Source organism: Cryptomeria japonica, unplaced genomic scaffold (assembly GCF_030272615.1).
Source record: "Cryptomeria japonica unplaced genomic scaffold, Sugi_1.0 HiC_scaffold_978, whole genome shotgun sequence".
NCBI classification, from domain to species: domain Eukaryota; kingdom Viridiplantae; phylum Streptophyta; class Pinopsida; order Cupressales; family Cupressaceae; genus Cryptomeria; species Cryptomeria japonica.
The window spans coordinates 2,620-26,688 of record NW_026729662.1 but is presented as its reverse complement, the minus strand read 5'-3'; the positions used below and the strand labels follow the sequence as shown (position 1 = coordinate 26,688).

Genomic DNA, 24,069 nt, shown 5'->3' with positions numbered 1-24,069 from the left:
ATCCGGCAAAGCAGGGGTTCTAGCCATTTATCTATCTGTAGGGGGTTGCCGCCGAACCCCAATTAATTGAGAAAGGGGCGAAACTATAGTTCTGCACGGGCCCCTACTATTCTAAGGGAGTTCGGCACTCATCTGACGACAACTAGAATTCCCGGGGGTTCTAGAAAAACCCCCTACAGAGAAAGGCGGTGAGGGGTGGGAGGGCCTAATTTGAGCTAGAATTCCCCCCCACCCGAAAATTTGAGTGCTCCTCCTAAGTTCCCACCCCTGCCCCGACTATTCTAAGGGCGATACAGATAGATGATGGGCCGGGCCCTTCCGCCCCACGGGCCCTATGGATAGTAGGAATCGCCGGGGGTGAGATCCGGTACTCGACCGGGGCTCAGATAGGAAGGATAGGGCGAGATTGTACCACGTATATAATGGACGAGTGCCTTTGATTGATCGCCTCTCCTCCACTATAGTGGGGGGCCTCTCCTCCACAAAGAGATCTATATGTTCGTTCGAAGAGAGGGGGCTGGTCGGAATCGCCCGTAGGGCCGGGCCCTATAGATAGTAGGGCTCTCCTATATATACGTGATACAACTGATAGTCTACCTCCATTAGATCGATCGGAGCCAGCTACAGATAAAAGCCCCTGAACTCCTTGGCTTATCTCTTTCGGCGAATCGAGTGGTTCGGTATTATCTATGTAATACAATAGTCGGCACTCGAGATAGCTCTGACCGTCGACGCTCCGACCGTCACGCTCTGTAACCACCGGCTAACAATAGTTTGCGTGCGCCGGATGGTGATAATGATAATATGGACTCGGCCCGGCAACCCCCTACTATTTGAAGGGCAATGATACCGGTTGTCAGGTGGTTGAGGAAGTTAGGTTTAGTTGAGCTAGTCCTCCCACTGAACTGAACACCCCCGGTGAAGGATGGCCAACCGGGAAGAAAGGGCGAGAAAGGAAGGTGGTACCCTTGGCTCCCAACTAGAATAGTCATCTCCGAGATGAGAATGTTGGACTCAACTACTATCCTTCTTGGTTAGCTCAACTACTAGATTCTTTCTTTCCTGCTAACAGCTTCACCCCCGGGTAAAAGGAAAGGAGTTCACCCGGTGGTGCGGGATGGGGCAACACGGAAAGGAGTTCAAGGCCTCACTCAACTCCCTAATTACTGAACTGTAGGATTGTCCAGGCGGGAACTTCTTTGTTCGAGGAGGGGGTGTAGGAAGGGCCTTCAGGTGGTGGCCTCCCCCTACTATTCTAAAGGCAATCAGCAGGTATTAACTCGAGAACAGAACTGCGATAAAAGTAAAGCTGGTTAAGATAGAAACCCCCAGGCAATAAACTCCCTCCCCCCAACTAGAATACCCATCTCCGAGATTGGCTCATCCTTCACCGGGCGGGGGTGCTGCGGGTAGGCTTCTTCTTTGAAGGCCATCCTACTTCTCGGGAATCAACTATAGCGATTAGAGGATGCCAGCCTAGCCTAAGATTCCCTGTTGCGGGCCCTACGGGGCAACTATCCCTGTTGCGGAAAAAAGGAGATCGAGATCGAGAAATAGAAGGTGTTCAGTTCAGTGGGCGAGATCGAGATTAACTATTTAGCTCTCCCTCAACTATTTACTAATGCAACTATCCATACGTTAGATCGGCCTTCGACGAATATGCCATAGCTTCCAACGGCATCTAGCTCTTTTAAAAGGAAGGTTCAATCAGAGGTTCAATCAGCAGGTTCAATCAGCGAGCATGCTTTATTTTCCGTTTGACAATAAACCCTGACCCTTTCAATAGTAGGGGGTAGGGGGGGCATGTTACGTATAGAATCTGGCCCTACCCCCTGCTGGCGAAATAGTAGTAGGGGCCCTCTACCAATAGAATAGCCCTACTATAGTGGGGGGGGTGTGGGCATATTACGTATAGAATTGAGAAAAACTCTCTTTAGTTGGAGTGGATGGGAGGCTAATGTTGGTCTCAACCAATTCGACAGACTCTCTAGACCGAAGCTAACCTACAAGGAAGCAACGTCGACCTACTGATTGAATGGCTGTCCATCCATTCAAAATCTAGTTCAATCGGTAGAACCCCTATTCCCATCCAATGGTTCTCCACCCTCCTCCGCCGATTGAAACAAAACTTTTTTAGGTCACCTCCTATCCCTATAATAGAGTTTTAATACGGAGAGGATTTCAACGAAAGACTCGTTCCGTTGACTTTTGGCCAACTCCAAGCTTGTCTCCAAGGAGGCAATTTTGGCCAGGCCAAACTGCATCCGCTCCTTACAGAGCGGATCGCTCTGGCTTATTGACTGCAACCGGGCCTGGTATTCCACTATTCTGCGTTGGGAGTCCGCAATACTTGAGACATTCTGGGACAGTTGGTGCCATACACCATCCCCGGCGAAGTCTATGTGTGCATCGAATAGATCCTCGTGAGAATGATCTACCCCCTCCGCCGGCACTTTCTGCCTCCACCAGTCCCTCCCCGGCCAAACTTCCCCCTCCGCTGCTGGTGTTGGATTAACGGGATGATTCGATTGGGAAGATGAAGCCTGATTCCAACTAGCGGTGAAAAAATCGGCAATAGGATCATCTTCCCAACCGTCGTTCCCCTGGGCCTCCGCGTTAATGAAAGGGGACCCGAAGCCGAGTTCTGTCACCGCCCAAGACATAAATAAGGTTCCCCCCAGTCGTGCCAGGGGGATAAACCATGATGGAACTTTACCGCGCAACTTGCGCTGAACGATTAGACCATGTAAAATTCCGGCGTAGATAAACCTATCGAGCGGAACTAGGATTTGTTTTTCAATAGGAGGTGGTGGATATTGCGGTTGTTTCGGAACTTCTGTGAGCCTAGCACCTCTATTTGATAGTGCCTGAGTCGCAGCATCAAGGTCTGACCCGGATTGAGCAAAGGCGGCCACTTCACGGTATTGCGCCGATTCGGGTTTTGAACTACCGCGTACTTGTTTCATAGCTTTCAACTGAGCGGCGGACCCAACGCGACTGACGGGTAAGCCAACGTTAATAGCCGGTCTAATTCCGCGATGGAAGAGCTCTGTTTCCAGACAAATCTGTCCATCTGTAATGGGGATCACATTGGTAGGGATATAGGCCGACACGTCTCCAGCTTGTGTTTCGATTACGGGTAACGCGGTCAAGCTACCCGCACCTGTCTGGTCCGATCGTTTTGCGGCTCTTTCCGATAGACGGGAGTGCGAATAGAAAACATCCCCTGGGAAAGCCTCACGGCCTGGTGGGCGGCGAAGCGATAATGACATTTGTCGATACGCCACCGCCTGTTTACTCGGATCATCATAGATGATTAATGCGTGCATTCCATTATCACGAGAATATTCTCCCATGGCACACCCGGAATATGGGGCCAGAAATTGCGGAGGAGCAGGATCCGAAGCGGTGGCTGCATTGATTACGGAATACTCCAACGCATCCGCTTCCGGGAGAATTTGAACCAATTGGGCCACGGTCGAGCGTTTTTGCCCAATCGCTACATGGACGCGATACACACTATCAGAGGTGCCCGAACTACGGTGGGAGCGCTTCTGGTTTGATATGATATCAATAGCTATAGCGGTTTTCCCAGTTTGCCGGTCTCCAATGATCAGTTCTCGTTGACCACGGCCTATAGGAACCAGGCTATCCACCGCTTTTAACCCTGTTTGCAGAGGTTCGTGCACGGATTTACGTTCGATAATCCCTGGGGCTTTCGCTTCGACACGTCTTCGTTCGGCGGCGCCCTCATCGACCTGTAGTGCCCCTTTTCCATCAATAGGTACTCCCAACGCATCCACCACACGACCTGGCAGGGCCTTTCCCACGGGGACATCCACAATAGATCCAGTCCGCTTGACCAAATCTCCTTCTTTTATGGCAACGTCGTTACCGGATACGACGATACCTACATTCTCATTCTCAAGATTCAACGCTATTCCTTTCACACCGCTGGCAAATTCGACCATTTCCCCAGCTTGAATCTCGTTCAATCCATAGACACGTGCAATCCCATCTCCGACTGAGACCACTCGACCGATCTCATCAACCTTTAGATCGGTCCTATAGTTGGTCATTTTGTTTTCTGATGGAGTAGTGAGTTCCGTGTTCTGTTCTAATAGTTTCAAAAAAATACAAGGCAATAAAATCTAGCAAGGAAGGCCGACACCGGAAGTACTGTAACCGGCTAACTCCCTTCCCGCACAATAGATTGATGCTCAAGCGGATAGACCGTCCACCCAGTGCCGCTACCCACTTCTACCAAGGCTGGGAATGGCGACGGCGAAGGCGGCGACGACCGGGAGGGAATGTTATGCAATCGTGGAAATGCCATGTCGGGTGCCCCCGGAATGAACAAATTCCCAAATCATCAATACAATTAATCAACATTTCGGGAACGGGGAACTAGGAGTTGGTTCTCAAAAGTTAGGGGCGGCGCCACGTTAGTCGAGAAGGAAGGCGAGCTTTGAACTGATGACTTCTTGCAGCTATGGTTCCAAAAGAAGAGTTGATACATATGCGTGAAGACCCCGGAGCTCGAGATTCTATACGTAACATGCCAACTATCATCCACCTGCCATAGAATAGTAGGGGCCCACCCCGACCTACCAGAATAGTAGGGGCAACATTATAGGCATGTTACGTATAGAATCGAGAAGGCCCATAGAATTGGGCGGGGCCCCATAGAATAGTAGGGCCTAGATTGAGCCTAAAGAAACCGAGAGGGATTGATTCGACTTTGAGGCAACCTCATTCCCCACCCTAACCGGTTCCCTCCTCGAACCCGGGTCATTTATGCATTAACGCCTTGTGGGGGCTCCTAGACCCCCGTAGCCTAACGTAGCCTCGATAGCCCCCCGATTCCGGATCCTCCATTGCCGATCACTTCTTATTCTCACCCCTTTCCCAAACCCTCCCTGCCCACCTTTCAATCGAATTGAGAGAGGCAGGCCCCAGCTAATACAAGTAGTGACTAGCTCCGCCCCTACCGGTGTAAAGGATAGATGATCTCATCTCGGGCCGGTGCTATCTTCACTTCATCCGGGAACGAAACAATAAGAATAAGAATGTGCCGTCTACGGATCGAATAATCCGATCGCCAGGGTGGGTTAGGGGAGATAGGCAATGTTGAATTTCTCAATAAACCCCAAAAACTTCCCCTTAGAATAGTAGGGCCCACCCCACTGGTCCAACTGAACCCTGCATTCGACCTTCGCTTTAATCTGCTTAGATGTCAACTGGGTCTTGGGTGAAGAAACTGCCTCCTTTACTTATACTTAAACTACCGTGGGTTAGACTGCTCGCCTCGGATCCGTATTCGGGACTGGAACAAGTTCTCGATTGGGAGGGGATGCTCCTGGTTCTGCCTTAGCTGCTGTTGGTGAATATGCTGGGGTCATTCACAGGTTCTGGCACGGGCAAGGATGTTGGGTGATGAAACGGTAGCTTCTGCATTCACCCCTGCCCATACAGATACTGCCACCTTCGCTTCTGCAGGCACGGGATCTGGGACTGGAATAGGGGAAACTAGTGCTGATGACACCCTTGTCCCCGGTTCAGACGCTGCTGAATCCGCTGGTTCTGGAACTACACTACATATGGGTATGAAACCGGAGCTGCAGGCTATGACTTTGCTACTGTTACTGATGGTGCTGGATCAACCGCTGGGTCAAATGCATCATTAACTGAATCTGCTCGGACTATTACTTACCCAGCAGCTCCGTTATCCAGTGCGCTTTGAGATAAGTTTTATTCGCCACACCCCACTCCCAAGTCACGCTCAGATAAACCCCGTAGGGGCTAGATCCAGCCAAAGAAGGTCCGCTTCCTAAGCGCCTATTCCACCCGGCTTCAAAAACAGAATAGGTTCGGGGCCTCCCACCCAGCAAATCTTTCTCGCCAATACCCCCCACCCAACCCGGGCCAGATTCTATACGTAACATGCCCACGGGCCTATTGTTTAGGGCTCTCTTAGTCGGCCTTCCGGAGTTCAACAACGCGCCCCGTAGGGCAATTCCCGGGTGGGAGGCCCCTACTATTCTATGGCTAGTTGATGGGTGGGGGGTTATGTTCTGCGCACCTCGCACATAAAGGTAACAGTATCTCTCTCTGCGAGCCAGCCACTATAGATAGTAGGGCCTCTTTTTTCCACCTCGTTTAGTGCCGTGTTGTTGGTAATAGGCTATAATAAAAATATGTTCACTAAATAAAATGTGGGTATCCCTGCCTATCGATGTTTCCCTCCCCTGCCCAATATGCAATGATTCCTGCCCATTATGTGTCTTCCGGCTCCTACTACTATGTATGTTTCCCTTCTTATCCTGCCATGTGTATTGCTCCTGCTATGCTCTTGCTATGTGTCTTGTGCCATCATGTGTTTTCTCCCTGCCGTATGTAGTAGTTTCCCCCCAGTCCCCTGCCAATGTTGTACTTCCTGCCCATCGATGTGCTTCTTTCTGTTCCTGCCGTGTATCCTCTTGATGTTGTAGAGCTGTGGCGATAGAGGTGCTTTACTCTAGTGGGTTGCTGGTTTTTGTGTGCTTTGCATCGTTGATTGTTGTATTTGTATTCCTTTCCTTCCTTGATTTCAATGACTCCTTTTGTCTGCTCTCACTCGACGAATTGGACAACAGGCTTTGGGCTATACTGCCTTATCGAACCAATGCCCTGTAGGGATGGCCTTCTCGAGTTGATGCCTACGGGCACTCCCACCTGACTGAGGTTGATGCTATAAACCTGGGGGTAGGGGGGCAGAGGCACGTAGGGGCCTGCAGGGTGGGAGGCCCCTACTATTCTAAGGGCGGCCCCTGCCAAATAGGCGGCGGCCTAAGGGTGGGTGGGAAACTATAGGAAAGGGAATGGCTAGTTGGAAAGGGTGGGAGGAAGATAAAGCAGTAGGTGGGAGGAATAGTGCCGTCGGGAGTAACCGGGAATTGCCTTACTCTAGCAGGCCCATATAATTTGAGGGGCCCTTCAAATAGTAGGGGGGGTGGGTGGGAGGAAGAAGCGCCAGGGGCGTTGATTACGGTTCTAGTGGCTTATTTTCCAGCATCAGTCGCTCCTGAGACAAAATGAAGGGGATCTCTAGATCAGATACATCCGGCCACCAGTGGGAAAAAATGAAGGGGAGTATCGACCCTCTTGTGCCTGAGAACTGCCCCTACCGGCTATTAACTGGCATCGGCCGGCTCAACTGTCGTATTCTCAGGCCTGGTCAGAGCAATAGAATAAGCACTACCTATTACTTTGCTCCCCCTCCTTCTTCTCCGAATTGCCCCCCCAATATATCCGCCCCCCCACCAACTAGATCCTCAACATGGGAGGGAGAATAATGGCTGGCATTTTGTTACCATTTGAAATGTCCAAAACAGCATTGATGCTTAACCCACAGTTTACGAATTCGACATAGATGTTAAGTTCCCGGCATTATGATTTCTCTATCCTAGTTAAGCCCCCGCTTCTGAATGAGACTATGATGGTCTGGTCCCAGATTCTGAATTGGGCCATGATGTCCCGCCCCAGCTTTCGCCCTACGGGGACTCTCCTGGACATTACTATTGAAGAAAAGGAGGATAGAACCGCCCCCTTTCCTATGCGTGAGGCTTTCTGAACGGGAAGGGAAGGGCGCAGCTCTGTGAGAAGGTGCCTCCCAATCCTCAAAGAATGCTTCTGTTCCCCTACAATATCCGTATCTGGGCTGGGGAGATAGATTACCACCGGAGCGAGGGGGGAAGTCGTGAACTCTCCCTATATACAACCTGGTCTGTCGCGCCGTCGCCCCTCTCGGGCGAATCTCTCTATTCTCAAAGCTGGACCTACGCACTCGTAAGTACCTATCCATCCACGGCGCACTCCATGGTTGTGGGTGGTGGCTGCTCCGGACCCATTAATCCGTGCCCTCCAGCTTCAGCATATCGAGAAGCGTGACGAAGCGGCCCTACTAACTAACTAATAGATGTGATCTTTATTCTTTTCCCGGTCCAGCTGGGGGGATCATGAGAAGGTTCCTCTCTATTGATCAAGCTTCGGACCACCCAGCTCCACGAGCGCCCTACCCGGCCATAAGCATGCATACTTTGAAGGGGGATCGACCCGGCATTATTCTGGGTTTATCAAGCAAAAAAAACCCCTTCCCCCTACCGGGCTAGCAGGCTAATTAATTAACAATAACTGTCCCCTTTTCATGGCACTTAAGGTGTCCTTACCTTACCTTAGTGCCAGTGGGGGTGGGGGTGGCTGCGCCGCCGGAACGAGCTATTTGAAAGGGCGGCGGCTTATAGCAGCGACTTACTCGACGTTCCCTTCGAGCTGTACAAGGGCAAGGGATTACCGCAAGGCTCACTAACCCCGGTCCATCGGGATACCTATTCTTCCCTGTCGGTTCAAAACCCGGCCTCTCCATCTAGAATCCGCCAGTAGGTACCTACTGGAATGGTTTGGTATGGTAGTCCCTTCACGTGCTGGGCCTCGGGGCGCACTCTTCGAGATGCGGATAGTGAGCAGGTGGAGCTGCCCCGCACATCCGTGTGGTTCGTTTTCGTATTATGAGCTCCATCCCCACAACCTTCATCCTCCCCCCCCCGGGTGGGCTAGCTATCCCTTCTCCGTCCAGTCCGCTGGCCCGCCGCCCTTTAGATCCGTAGATCGCGGACGGGACGGTATCTACCCGTGGTCATTCCCCCCCTTGTCCCCCCGTCATTAGTCTTCCCCTCCCCGGACTGTAGCCCTAATCAATCCCCGAGTCTTCTGCTTCTATCTCATCCCCCTTCTCGCTAGTTAGTCAGCTGCTCCTCTTACATCCCCTTTTTGAATAGAGAGAGCAACCCGATTCACTGCCTTCCTCTACGCCTAATCATTCCGAATGTCTATCCATTCTGGCAACAAACACGGGCACCAAATCCCAGCATCAGACCTTGTCATTTAAAGCATCGCTCTCCTATCCCCTCCCCTCCCTATCGGTTTAGATAAGCACTCAACCGATCATATTACATATAGAATATCGGTCGAGTGTCCACCTATTGTTTCTGGACGGCATCCCCTTTCAAATGTTTTCAATTAAAGGTCGAGTGTCAAAATTAGGCGGCCATCCCCGGTCGAGACTCTCTCCTCCGGACCCTATCCCAATCTTTTTGAGGTCGAGCTCTCTCTCTCTCTCCCAGGTGCCTCGGCCATAGTGATATTCCGTAGATAACCTCAGATGTCGTATTATATACGGAATATCAAGATGCATCCATGTTACGTATAATAGATGAATAGAGATATAATAGAGTGTAAATGCGCCCGGGGCGGGTGATTGAGAAAGCGGCAAGATTCGACGTCAATCGAGTGGCGTTGAAAAGGCCGGGCCGCGCTCTCGCTCTCCTCTCCCCGGCTATTTGAAAGGCTAAAGGCCTTTAAAGGGTGGGAGCTTTTTGAGAGGGCTTTTCAATCTAGCTATAGCCACAAGGAAAATGCCTTAATCCGATCTATAGAGTGAAGAAGGGGTTCCTTTGGAGAGCTCCCATAGCCGGTGGCCGGCATGCGGGTTCAAGAAGATCTAAAGCTTCCTTCCCTCCTAAAGTTTCCGCAGCGCTGTAGAGTTCAAAGATGGTGACGACGTCTTATACTATAAAGGTCGGTCCCTATGCCCGGAGCGGACCAAGAGACGAACTCTAGAGTTGTTCAACATGATGCGCTTCAAAAAGCGGGGTGGGAACGGCTGGAGGAGCAATCGTCCCATCCTCCAATGAACAGTAATTGATGGGTCCAATCAGTAATTCCTCTTACCGACGGAAGCCGCCGGGATAGACATGCTCTTTCATCGTCCCTAGCAGAGGCATTGGAGATACTGGCAGGGAAGACATTGGAGGAGATATTGAGCATTATGTGGGAGAGGGAGATACCGGACATGCGGAGGGAGATACCGGACATGTGGAAGAGGGAGATGGAGATACCGGACATGTGGGAGGGGGAGCTGCCGGACATCATGTGGAAAGAGATACTGGAATGTGGGAGGAGGAGATACCGGACATCATCATGCGGGAGAGGGAGAGATGGGAGGAGATACCGGACATCATCATCACGTGGAAGAAAGGGAATGCAGGTGGCAGATAGAGAATGTGTGGTTGACCGGCTAACCCCGGGCGGGGCCCCATTACAACTCCTCCATGACTACCGCCCTTTAGACTCGAGTGCCCTATATTACTCGGGACCACCGCCTGTAAGCTTGAGTCCGAGAGGGTCTCACCTCAACCGGTTCAACAGCGGGATCCACTGGATGACCAACTGGTTCAACAACAGTATTCCTACCCTGCTGGGGAAGCAGGGTGGGAATAATAGATGACATGGCGAGATTAGATGACATGGCGAGATCCCATCCATGCCTTTCCCGCTACAGGTGGAGGGGGAGGGAGAGGAACGAACGCTCGACCGGGGGATGGGAGAGGACGGGGAGTCGGATACGAAGAGAAAGGCATATGGTCCGGGCATGGGATCAAAAGGGGGAATAGTTTAGGGTGAGAAAGGGTAGCTGTGACGGCAACAGATCTGTCTCCTGTTCCTCCAGCCATGACGGCTCGAGATGTCCCGAAGCTTCCATTTCTTTCCGGGGAAACAGATCTCCTATCCCCTCATCGGCTGCTCATTCCCCTGATGACCACATGGTGGACCTGGATCCGTGGTAGGACATCATCTCCGGTATCCATCGACAGATGATGAGAGGGGGGCGGCAGGAAAGCTGGATCGAAAAGCATGTGCAGATCTTATCTCCATGCAGGAGTCTAGGTGCAGGAGAGAATGCATCAGCAGGTAGTTCCGGTCTACGTGCAAGAGGGAATGATGCATCAGCGTTCCATCATCATCTTCTACGGTTCGTCGGGCAGACCATCACCATCTTCTATTGCCACCATCTTATATGTCCACCATCTTCCACTATTATGGTTCTGGTGCAGTGATAGACTCAACGTTTGAGGGGGAGGGAGACGCGGGCCACTCGACCAACTTTTATCCCTCAACCCACCCTTCGGGACAATCGACTAGCGGGAGAGGAGGAGGTTTACCTGCTCGACCAGCGGGAGAGGAGCGACAAGCCGGAGGGTTCGGAGCAGAAGCCACTCGACAAGACAAGCCACTCGACCAACTTTTATCCCTCAACCCACCCTTCGGAGCTTGGTCCCTACCTCTTCGGTAATCGGAGTTTGGTAATCAGAGCGATCTCGGTAATCGGAGTGATCGAGTCCAGTGATGGGGAGATCCGTGCGGGAAGATGGGTGATCGGAGTGGTTGGGCGTGCCAACAGGGAAGATCGGTAATCGGAGTGGTAGGGCGGGAGGGACAGGGGTGCATAGGCAGTAGTCGATTGAATTGAAGCAGCTGCACCCATCACGTTTATCGGACCCCATGGCAGTAGTCGTCAATTTAATCTCACCCAACGCCGCCGCGTGCCGGGTTTATCGGAGTATTGACAGCTAGGAAGGAGGGGGGATTATTCCCGGATCCGGCAAACTATGGAACGGGGGTTCGAACAAGCGCCCGTAGGGACGGTTCGGATCAAACAGCATCCGACGACTTGGGCCTTTGAACTATAATAAGACGGGTCGTGGCTTGATCCATCATAAACAGCTCCCGTCTTCGTTGACCGAACTGAGTATATACGGCACTTCAGCCCCCCCTGCATTTATTATGTGGTTATTAATCTTTAAGCATGTCAATTTGATTGAATTCTAAATGCCCTACTATTCTAATAAGCGGCGATTCGAAGCTATCATAATGAGGACTATAGTTGGAATCGGTTCTGTAAAGCAACGGCATTTAGCGGCGGCGAATAGCTCCGATTCCTTTATATAAATAGGTTGGGATTCCCTTGATATCGGGCCTTACTGAAAAAAGAATAATAGGGGAACCTTTCTCCTCTGTTATTACAGGTTCTACTAGATTCCGCCCTACTCTTATTATGGTTCAAACGCACATCACATGCTGACAAGGTTTATATAGACGGATTAAGAAGGGGTACGAAGATTGGTTGCCCTACCCCTACCCCTACAATTGGCAATTGGCAATTGGTAGCAAACTCAATAATAATAGCCGGGCTTTTCTATAGAATTCGGGGGCGGGCGAAACACCATTTCTTACTAGTGATTGCTTACTACGGTTCCTATTGAAGCATTTCGAGCCAACAATAATCGCCCTACTATTATTATTTGCGCCTGAAAGGGAAATACTCAATTTAGCATATACGTGGGAGCAAATAAAAGAAGCTGCCCCGAAAGGCTTTCCCATCGTTAGTAAGCCTTACTATTCAATCTATCCCGAAGGGGAATCATCGAAATAGTTATTATATAGTGCCGGGTCGCCCTACTATTATTATTATTATTTGGCGGTTGAAACATCTGAAATTAGAGACAGCGGGCCCAATAGCGAGAGCAACCACCTTAGGAAGCTTGCAATCAATAGTTGGACCATTACCTCTTTCTATCAATCGTATCTATGGGGCCCGGCGAGTGTAGGCGGCATCGGATCAACGTGTTATTCCTTAGCGTCCCACTAATAGAGCGAGCAACCGGAAATGATAGGCAGTTCTTATTACTATTTAAGGGAATCATAACCTCTACAAAATCCCATCGCCCTCTTTGTTATTATTTGCTGGTGAGCCCAGAAGAAACGGAGATGCAAGTAAGCGAAGGTAGGCCCAGGCATTAGAATCTCAGTTTCGTTACTCCAATCCTCCCTCTAAACCAACTTAGTATATCAGTAAGCATTTTCAACCAATAGCTAGCCCTACTATTATGAATTGTAAATAAGCTAAAAGATAGAGGGGCATTGACCTTTCTGAACGGGTGGGGGATAGAGGCCCGCCCAGTGAAATGCTTTTCCCCGTGCCGGCCTTCTCTCCTTCAGTAGTTAAGTAGAGCCGGACTCGAGTATTATTTATGCTTAGTTGGCAAGGAGGTTTAGTTCCAGCTATCTCGCCTTAAATAATAAGAATAATAATAGCGCTTTCTATTATGGGGCGAGAGTCAATCCAGGATCTGAGGTTATGCCATCTAGCATGCGCTTTTATATAGAATAATTGGTTGGGCAAGAACGATTTGTAAATCATAGGTTGGGGTGTGGGTTATTATATTACACTTGAAAACCCCCTTGTTCATTTAGAATAGTGTTTGCCCGGCTTTTTATCGACGGGAGTGTAATATAATATGAGGCGAGATGGAGGAATTGTATTATCTCATTCTCTCGTGTTCACCCAAACTCCTACCCAGCCCCCCAACCGCCAAACAAAATACAGATCTTCTCTTCCCAGCAGATTATGATTCGATTCTATAAATCGTATTAACTAGGGTTTGTCGCTGCGCCGCATGATCCCATACGTAATATGGTAAGAAGAATAAACGTAATATGAATTGAGTTCTTTGATGCCGGCCGCCCACCACCTTGCGGTTGGCCAGGAGATCGAGCGCCCCTACTATTCTATGGGCCGTGGTGGGTCAACACAAGCTGGGGATTATGGCTGCATTTTGCCTCGAAAGTTGAAACGCCGCCGCCCCCTACTATTTTAAGGCTTTCCCTGTCTTCATGAAGAAACTTTAAGAAAGGTCTTAATAGCTTTAATCCTTGAAAGGGATCGAGACCCAGCACTAGTAGCAGCCCTACGGGGAACCAGTTGACTAAACAGTCGATTATGCAGATGTTTACCGAGTGAAAGGAGCACCCCTATCAGTTGACCAAGTGAAAGATCGAGACCCAGCAGGACTAGAGACAGTTAGAGATCGAGATGAATAGCTCATAGCATATCCATACGCAGGTCCAGATACAGATGATCCAACTACGGATTGATACCTAGACCCATATCCAGATCATACAGCGAGACCCGGGTTTTGACCCATCACTATTAGTAGCAAGCACCCCCGAGTGGGATGATGACATGTTCCCCGTCCATAGGTAGGTCCATGGGTAGATAAAGCCGCCGCTATTCCACGCCATCCTTAGAAAACGCACCCTAGGTCTTGGTAGCATACCCGTGATAGGCGTACCCATACGTTGAGATTCTTCCCCGTCCCCGAGGGGCTTTCCTGGCCCGTGGTTAGTAGCCCTTCCCTTCGCTTAGTTTCATATTCATATGACCTTCGTGATCGTTATGCAGTCCTTAGTGATCGTGCTCCAGTTTATGCTGTTCGGGATCGAGACCCATAGCCTACAGTAGCAGGAGATCCGGTTGGCTCAGTAGTTGACAGTATATTCAGTAGTTCCAGCTCCTTATGATGCTCGTAGTCCAGTTCCGGCCAGGTAAAGATCCAGTAATAGGTGCATCAGTAGAGTATGTTGACCCAGTCGATGAAGCACTAGTTTAAGCCATTGATACGGAACCACCTCCTATAGTAGAGTCAGTAGCTTGCCTAGTTTCTCCAGACCCATGAGTAGTACCAAGTGCAGTAGATCCAGGTGCAGGAGCAGATGGAGCATACCTAGGAGAAGTTACAGGTACAGATGAAACAGTTGATAGAGCACTAGGAACAGATCCATATGCGCATGTTTAAGATCGATACCCAGGCACACCAGCCGGAGGAGAAAGACATAGAGCCATCTTCTCGTCGGACACTAGTTAACGATTCAGATGTTCGTGGTCGAGATAGGGGTTCTGACCCTCATGCGCGAGATCGGGATAGGGAGCGAGATTAAGAGACTGACCTGCTCTACTTAAGGTAAGAGTTCACCTGCCTGCAGAGACAGAAGCAAAGGTAGGAGTAGCAGAGGCTGGGGTAGTGCCATACCTAGTCCCATATCCATATCAGGATCAAGACCCAGCATCATCAGTAGCACCAATACCAATAGTTGAATCAGAGCTACCAGCACCAGTACTAGTTGCTTCAGTCAATTAAGCTGTTGATACCGGAGTACGAATAAGCACCTAATCATGTGTTTTTTGCTACTTTTGGACGATTGGTCGAAGAAGGAACGTAGAGAGAGCGTAGTGATCGAATCACCGCATAAATTGATCACCAAAAATGATGATTTTGACTTACTCTAGCAGGCGTACATTAATGCCGGGGTGGAGATCAAATTGACACTTATATCCGACACGCTCGAGCAGATCCAGCATTTTGGTAGCAGCATAAGTAGATGTTGCAGTCGATTCAGTAGTTCCTGAGTTTGATTCTGTCGATTATGAGTTTGAGTCAGTTAGTTATGCAGTAGATTCTATTGAAGCAGCATCAGTAGATCCAGTTGTTTATGCGGTTGGTCCAGCCACCACATGGTACGAACGAACCACTGCATGGGGGACACGAACCACCACCTGGTGAACCATCGCATGGGGAACGACCACCTTATGGTGAACAGTAGCCCCCCTATGGTGAACAGCAGCCACCTTATGGTTAACCGACTAGAGGAGAACCACGTGGAGAACCACCTAGCGATGGATAGCCGCCTAGTGATGGGGAACTACATAATAGATAGAGAACTTCCTAACGGCGAACTACTACATGAAGGAGAACTAGAGTTGCCACCACATATGGGAAACTACCACCTAGCCCCTACTATTATAAGGCACTAGCACCGGGCTTGGCCCCGGAGATCCCTCTCGGTTTCTTTAGGCTCCACTTAGACCTTCCTTTCACGCATTGAATATCCAGTTCTAGGACCACCTAAAGCAGAGACAGAGGCAAAGGCAATAGAGGCGGTAGAGACTGCAGCTAAGGCAGCTTCCGGACCAGGTGACCAACTATACCAACTACAATTGTGGCAGAGTCAGTAGCTTACCTTGTTGAACCACCTGAAGCACCTATAGCAGCAGAAGATTAAGTCGTTGATTAAGTCTATTCTGCCGCCTATAGATAAGTAGGGGGCAGTCGTTGCCTAAAGAAACTACAGGGCGTGATCGATATGAAGAAGATATACCCAGGAGAATTAGTGACTCGGAGAACAACCACCACATAGGGAACTTACTAGGGAGCCACCACATGGAGAACACCGCAACAACTATTCCCCCCCCCTACAATTCTATGGGCCCTGCTAGATTAATAAAGAGGGCTGCTCTCGCCCTACCCCCAGCCGGGGGCTGGGGGGCGCCCCTACTATTTGAAGGGCCCCGGCTGGGGCGTACATTAATGGCAGAGGGATAGTAGATTGCGGGAGGGTAGATTAATTGGGGGTGGGTGGGTGGCCCCCCCGGGAGGTAGATTAGTTGGATAAGTCCTCCGTGTGTGGGGTTGGGTGGGGGGCATGGGCCCACCCCCGGGAATTTGAGTAGGGCAGAAGCGCCCTCTCAGGAATCAGATCTCCCGTTTCTCGATGGAATAGATGGGTGAGCAGCGGGCGAACATCTTTTATTATCTGCCCATTCCCTCTATCTCTGATGATCCGGATTCGAAAGCAAGGTTGAAACGGCAGACCTCTTGATTGCAGATAAGACCTACTGATTGCAAAGGGGCCCTACTATATATTAACTTTCAAATTGATCGTGTCATTCATTCTGACAAGTGTGCAACGTCCATCATGGTCCATCCATGTTGATCTAGACTCCTTCTCCGTCACCACGAATGGGATCGATAGGGTCAGACCCCGGGGGCACGTGAGGTCATTTATGCAAAAAAACAGGTCGACTATCTAATCCATAGTCCGCCCCCCCCCCCACCCCCCTTCCCCCTTATATAGTAGGGGCTATAGATAGGCCTCCTCCCCCTCCAACCCATTATAGAGAGGGGGGAGAGGGGCGGGGCCCTACTAGAGAATAGAAGGGCTCTCCCCCCTACTAGACTCTATAAAGGGGGAGGGGGGGGGCCCCCTTTATAGAGTTGAGTTTCCCTACTCTATAATGGCGGGGGGGCCGGGGTGAGAAAGGGGGAGGGGGAGGGTCTCGACCGCCCGCTCCCGCCCCCGCCTCTAATCCCTCCCCCTCGCCGGGCCCCGGGCCCGTTGGGTTGGGTCTTGATTGGAGGGAGAGCCTTAGTGCCAGTGGGGGCCCTCGCCCTATCTATAGTAGGGTGTTCCAATCAATAGGTCGGGTGGATAGGGGCGCATAAATGACCCGCCCTCTCTTTGGCCTTTGCCAGATCTGCTGGATACTACGAGCCCTCCGTCCCAGATTGATTCCCTCTCCGGTCGAGTCTCTCATGAGTCTAGTCGGTCGAGCAAGAAAGGTAGGGCCCGCCCCCCTCCTATATTATTGTGCAGGTCGAGCCCTAGCCCTAACGTTGACTGAGGGAAGTCCGTCCGCTATTGAAAGAAAGGTGGGGCCCTTGAACAACCACCTCACCTGGTTCACCGGTACTATCAGAAACTCTCATCTTATGCAAGATCTCGGACCAGTGCCCTACTATTCTTAACGGTGTCCGAGCGGAGACCCCAGTCGTGCTTCCTTCCGGCATGCATCCATTTTCATCCAGTACTCCTCTCCCTCCAAGCTATTCGGGGCGGGAGAGCCCCAGCCCTACTCTATAATGGGGGAAGGGCCTCGCCCTAGAAATGACCTATCCAAACTATGGGGGGCTATGGCTTCGCAAAAATAACTACTATCGAGTGGTGAACATAGTTCACCCCTCTCCCCCACCCCCACCCCCCCCGCCTTCCCCTACCATTCCCCCCCACCCCTGCAGGGCTACCCGGCACTACAGGTTCAACAGGGCTATAGCTAGGATAGGTGGATAGGGCTAAGGGAGAGCCCCAGCCCGAGGGCCCCTCCCTCTAAGTTATTACGTCGGGACTGAGTTATTACTTCGGGAGACTCTAAGTTATGACGTCGGGAGAGGGGCGGGAGAGTACCGCCATCTACCCTCCTTCCTCTCTTTTTTTTCACCCAGTAGGGCGAGTGGTTCCCCTACGGGCGCCCCCCCCCACCCCCCTGTCATTATAGAGTAGGGGAACTCTAGTGGGGGCCCCCCCCCTTTATATAGTATAGTAGGGGCTAGATAGGGGCCCTCGTGCTCTGCCATAGGAACTCGGAGTCCATATCATGGTGAGGAGGATTTCTTAGCCTTGACTGGAGGATTTCTTGCTATTGATTGCTCGAGGAACTGACGGGACGAAAAATCCCGGCAGCATTCACGAGTCACTCGTTCAACTGTCCTTCGGAGAGCCCGGGCCGATCGGACCTCTCTGCAACGGGCTATGTCAGTCACCCATTGTTTATGAGGTAGGTTGCACCCCCGTATTCGCGAGCACCTGCAATCCGCAGGCAGATGTCGTGATCACATTCAGACCATTTTGTTCTTCGGCCATTTCTTCGGTAGTTCAACGGTCGCCCCTCCAACGATAAGAGGTAGAAAGATCGTAACTTCTCTTCCATTTGGATCGGAGAATTTATGGAGGAAATTGGGTTTTACATTTCCGAGAACCGCACGATTATACAGCCAAAGGGAATACGCTGCGCCTAGAATCATCCCAAGCGCAGCTAATGTGGCTACTAAGCTATTTATTTGGAAAGCTCCTACGAAGATGGGAAATTCCCCGACAGAGCTGCTAGTACCAGGTGAACTCATATTGGCTAAAGTGGAAGACAAGGAAATGGTAGGGGGATTCGGCATGGTGCTTACTGAACCTCCATAATATTTAGCGGGTCGAGTCTTATGCCGGTCATACGGAACACCGACACATGGAGAAGGAGCTGGAGGAACCGGTCCATGGCTCAACATCGGTAGAATGCTACCTCCAATTCCCTGTATGTTCGATGGAGTGAGATATTCCCCACTGATCGGACGGAGTGCGCCCCAATTACCTACCCCCCGAACCGTACGAGATAGTTACCACCTATCACACGGCTTTCTAGCTTTAGCTTCTTTACTTCCTAGTAGATTAGATAGTGAGACGACTGAGATCAGTCATCGTCGTCTCGTCGCCGGCCCCCTACCGCCGCAACAAAACCGTGGGGCTAGAGCTCTTGAAGGAGAGAGCGTTCGATTCGAACGCCCTGAGTTGAAATGTTCCGAAAAAAACGACGAGTCAAAAAAAACAATATCTCCGGGGCCCCACCCGTCCCGGGTGGGAGGAATAGAAAGTCGGGGGGGAGGGCCCCTACAATTCTATGGTAGCGTTCCCGGCCCCCTACAATTCTATGGCGGCCCCTTAGCTTCTTCCTCCTTATTCTAGCCCCCTACTATTCGTAAAGGGCCCCCTACAATTCTATGGGGGGTTATTAATTGACCCCTACTATTTGAAAGGGCTTGTCAAGGGTATGGCAATAGGCCCTCGACATTCTATGGAGTGCGGGGCCCATAGAATTGTAGGGCGAGCCCCCTACAATAATATACCTCCCCGGGGGGGCGAAGGGCCCCCGCCCCCCCCCCCATCATAGTTGTTATTGTAGGGTTATTCTAGCAGGCGTACATTAATTGACTGGGGCGCATTAATTGACCCAGTCAATTAATGTACGCCTGCTAGCCCTTTACGAATAGTAGGGGCCCGGGCGATAAACCTGCACTAGATAGTTGCTATAATCGAGCTAGAATAACCATTTGCCGCTAAGTGGCAACTAGAAGCCCGGAACCTCTACCCCGATTCTATACGTAACATGCAAACTTTGGCGGAGGGGGAGGGCGAATAGGCCGGGGCTCCCCCTACCCCGAATAGCCCCACCCGCCCCCTACCCCTGCAGCAGGGTGGGCATGTGTAGTATAGAATCTTAACCCCCTACAATAATCTACCTCCCAGGGGGGCGGCAAGGGGGCATGTTACGTATAGAATCTGGCCCTACCCCCGCCCGGAAGAGAAAGGCTTAGGCAAATTGACAACGCAGCTTACTTACTACCTTTCATCTAGGCTACCGGTATTCACCCGAGAACTCATCACACGGTTCATATCTATCCCACGATTGAGCGAGACTCACTGACCAGTGGGTATGACAACCCAGCACCAGTTTACATGATTAACGAGAGGAGGTAGCCACTCGTCTGCTGTGGTTAGGAATCTCGGGGACCACAAACGGAAGCCCGCTCCACATCGTTCGGCAGACAATGCTGGTGGGTGTCGACCGCGTTTCGACAACTACTCGTCGATTCCTGAACGCAGCACAAACCGCAAACACATCCGCCTACGGCTTGCCATCGCCGTCATCGGCCACGAAAGCCATTCCACTATGAACACGTGTTGCCGGATGGAATCACTGGACTCGACGGGAACAAAATAGTAAGGAAGGGCTTTTCAGCTGAAGCACCTATCCATTACTCTATTTTATTATTCCCACTCTGTCAGGTGGATATATTTGAGTCATGAAGCCCTGGATCATTGGCAAATACGAGCGGGGGAGAAGGAGGCTTCTTATATGTACATAAATATCTATATGCTCCCCTATCCCCCTTAGCCATTCCATCCGCTAACTACCACTAATACCCAACTCTCATCCTAGTTTAGTTGGCTATGTTTAGTTTAGTTGGCAACCATAGATGCGGAAGGGGGTTGGCGTTTAGTCTAGTTTAGCCCTATTGAACCCCCACTATAGAGGTTTTCCCTCATCTGAACGGAGTGCCATTACCACCCACCCATCCCCACATTGAGGAGAGGGCCCCCTCCTACCCAATAGCGAGCAGTAGAGGCTATCTCTTTTTCGGGCCCTACCTTCCTATAGTGCTCTCTTTGAACTGCAGGCAAGAAGTGGGCTATCCGAACAAGGCTATCATCGGACCCTATCTATCACCGGAATGGACTGGTTCAGGAAATGAGACCCAACCTCGCCTGCCCGAACTAACTCTTCTCTTCCGTAGATGCTTACTTAGTGTGCGACCCGAACCCTTCTCCCCATATTATTGACTAGCCTTGCCTCCCTATCTCTCGCCGCTCTATTCTATTATTCCGAGATGGTTTCTCGCTCATTATTCCCGAATAGCGGGCGGGTTGGAATGACTAGTGGAATCAGGTTGGTCCTCTCCCTCGCAAGCCGAGGAGCATCCATACCTCATCTCGCCAAGCATCCTCTCATCTCGCCCCTAGCCCTACCTATATAGCTGGGTAGGGGGTCGGCCCCCAAACAGATTATTGTGGGGACGGACAAATATTCTATTCTATTCTATTCTTTCCCCCGGGCAAGGTTGCCTCTAATGCTATTTTGGCGCGGGCATCCAGAAATGGCAATGGATCAAAGCCTATTGTTTCTTTAGGCACCATTCCGTTTCCTCCATGTCCGGCCCTTCCAATCGCCCTACTCTATAATGGGGGCCCGGAGAAGGCCTCTCTCTAGAATTCCCCCCCACCAACTAATCTACCTCATGCAGGGTGGGTGGGAGGACAAAGAAACTATAGGCCGTTGGGTGGGCCCTACTATTCTAAGGGGAACCAATTGATCCGGGTAACCACCCCATGGTAGATAGAGATCCCGTGCCGACTAACCGATAATTCTATAGAGGGGGGGGGGGTGGGGGGGATTATAGGGGCCCGAGAACCTGAATAAATCAATTGAATGGGTGGGTCGAATTCGATTCCCATCCGAAAAAGGAGGATGAGGGTTTTCCTCCCGGTGGGTCGAAATGGGGTTCCCCCACCCCTCCATTTCCAAAGCGTACCCAAAGCAAGATTTGTAGTCCGGCTGTTTCTAATAATGCCCCTACCATATTACGTACAGATGCTGATGATGCGGCATCTCTGTTTCCAGGAGTTCAAAAGTTATCCCAGTATTGACTGGATGGACTCCTCCCTATACCAACCTTGGGCTGGAGGGGAGAGCATCCATCGCTCCCAAGTAAGAGGTGCTTGGGTGATAGTCTCAGCTTGAGCATTGGAAGGCCGTAAGTGCCTCCTCCTTAAGGCGGTGGAAAGAATAGTATGGGACCCCCCACCCCGCCTTTAGAATAGTAGGGGCCCTACAATAAATAACTCTAGTGGGGGGTGGGCATGTGTAGTATAGAATCGATTCGACGATCCGAAGAATCGGCAACAACTATTTTGGGGGTAGGGGCCGCCTCTCGATTCGACGATCCGCCTCGACGATCCGGAATAAATAAATAGGGCGATCGTCGAGATCCGAATAATCTATTTGCTGCAGGGGCGATTCCCCTACTATTCTATGCTAGATCGATCGATTCGACGATCCGCCGATCGATGTGCCGATCCGTCTCTCTCTCTTTATCATCCGCCCTACTATTTTATAGGCGCCCATAGAATTGTAGGGGAGCCAATCGGATCTTTGTGCCTACGGGCAGCCGCCCCTATATTCGATATCGATTCCGGAACTATAGATTCCCAACTGCCCACCCCCAACTATCCCCATAGAATAGTAGGGGCCTCCCCCCACCACTACCGAGAACTCAGGGGCCGATAGCCCGCCCTGTTCTAAAGGTTCGTAACCTTCCCTAGAAAATGGTAGGGGTTCAGCTGGACTCCTTGTTCGGAAGCAGGCGAGAATGTTAGGCCTTGACTGGGGGTGAGCCATCCTTTCACCCCCAGGTGGCCCCGCTAGGACAAAGAAAGACACTACCGGGAGGGGAGCAGTAATTGAATTCTACCGGTCCAGAGAGAGAAGGAGTAGGGCAACGTCATATCCTCCCATCCTACCTGTTACACGATTGTTTGGCTGTCCCATCCTTAATAGAGTTTAGTTAGGCTGGGGAGGAGCGTTTGAGTTAACAATTCCTTTCCTGCTAACAAGGAGTTCAACCGGTCCTTCATCGATAACTTATGAACCCGGCCCTACAATTCTATGGGCAAGAAAGTAAAACACTAGAATGAAGGCCTGAACACCCCCTCTCTTTCTTACCGATAGCTAGAACTCTGCCTAACTCACTATAGTTAGGTTACCGGATAGAAGTTAACAAAATCGCGAGAAAGCAGTTCCGGGATCTGTCCATCCTTCACCCCTGCATGCACGGTTGGATGAGTCACTTAATCCTCTGGCTCCAGAACAACTCCCACCTCCGGTCGAGCATTCTGCCCGGGCCATCGGCTGAGCCTTTCATTTTCATCTGGTCCAACAAAATCGAAGTTGCTGCTTGTTGCTGGATGTTTGGATGACTAGTAGCGGGAGGTAGTGTAGGGTTAGTAGCGGGAGGTAAGCTCCTTCCTACCCACAGGGGGTGTAGGTGAGGGCAAGGAGAACGTCGATACCGGTTGGCCCAACCCCACCGACCATATCTGCCTTAGGTAGGTTCCTCGGCCAGATTATCTACGTGATAGCCGGGAGGAAGTTAACGTTATCCAATTAACCCGCCTGCCTGCCTGCAGGGGAGGGAGTGGCCCCTCGACATTCTATGGCCCCGGGTGGGTGGGAGGAGACGGGGAGGCAGGTTAAACGGGAGTTCGACGAAAGGAAGGGAAGATAAGGTGGATGGAGAGCAGGCCCTAAATAAAGAAATGGGCACCCCCGGTAGGATGGGAGGACAAGAGGGAGTGTGGGTAGGCCTTCGATTCCATCTCCTTCGGATTGTTCTTTCTTCCCTGTCCCGATGGAGCCAAACAATCCAGTTAACTCTGCTAACTCTCCTCTCCTTTATCTCTGCTAACCGGAAGGAATTCAACAACTGATGGTAACACAGCTGGACCATCCATCCTGCTGAGGAGTAATGCTTTTTCTCCATCCGAAACATATTCTTGTTGGGTTTCCCACCCGGGTGATCCTTGGCCCCTGCCACTGGAATATGTTGGCTGATGGATTAGGTTTGGTGCTCTGGTCTGGGGCCCCTACAATTTTGATGGCCTATAAAATAGTAGGGAGCTTGCTAGAAGAATATGAAAAAGGGCAAATAGTAGGGGGGCGGGAGTAGAATTAATAGGTGGGTGGGGGATTGGTTAGGAGAGGTAATTGGGGAGGGAGAGTCTGAAGTAAAAGCTTTGTGGGGCGGCCCCTATATCCTGCCCCCCGGCTGAACTGTGTAAGATTGGAGGAAGTTCATGGCACCGGCCGCCCTACTATTCTAAAGGGCCGAGGGCTGCCGGTAGTGGTTCCTGTTTTTTGTGAGCCATATAGATAGTAGGGGGGGTTGACTGGATGGTTGACTGGAGTACTTAGGGGAAGAACTGGTCAGGGTTCCTTCCGTTATCCTATATCCTCCCACCCACATGAACTGCGGGGAGAAAAGCGAAGCGGAGCGGGCTCCAGTCAAGCCTCGTTCTCCTCTCGAAGGCCCCTACTATTCTAAGGGGCTGGCATCGGAGTGGGTTGCGCAAGCTGTCCAA

General features: G+C 51.0%; 2 protein-coding genes across 2 annotated transcripts; both read right to left on the bottom strand.

Moving 5' to 3' along the window:
* Positions 1-2,058: 2,058 nt before the first annotated feature.
* Positions 2,059-5,935, bottom strand: LOC131043337 (ATP synthase subunit alpha, mitochondrial-like). Its single transcript, XM_057976535.2, has one exon. The coding sequence runs from the start codon at positions 4,077-4,079 to the stop codon at positions 2,139-2,141; it is 1,941 nt and encodes a 646-aa protein (XP_057832518.1). The 5' UTR covers positions 4,080-5,935; the 3' UTR covers positions 2,059-2,138.
* Positions 5,936-17,555: 11,620 nt separating this feature from the next.
* LOC131873007 (NADH-ubiquinone oxidoreductase chain 4) lies at positions 17,556-18,410 on the bottom strand (the record flags this gene model as incomplete). Its single annotated transcript, XM_059216202.1, is given in 1 exon segment — positions 17,556-18,410. A coding segment is annotated over 1 exon segment (243 nt), but the record flags the coding sequence as incomplete, so codon positions are not given.
* Between the last annotated feature and the right edge of the window lie 5,659 nt (positions 18,411-24,069).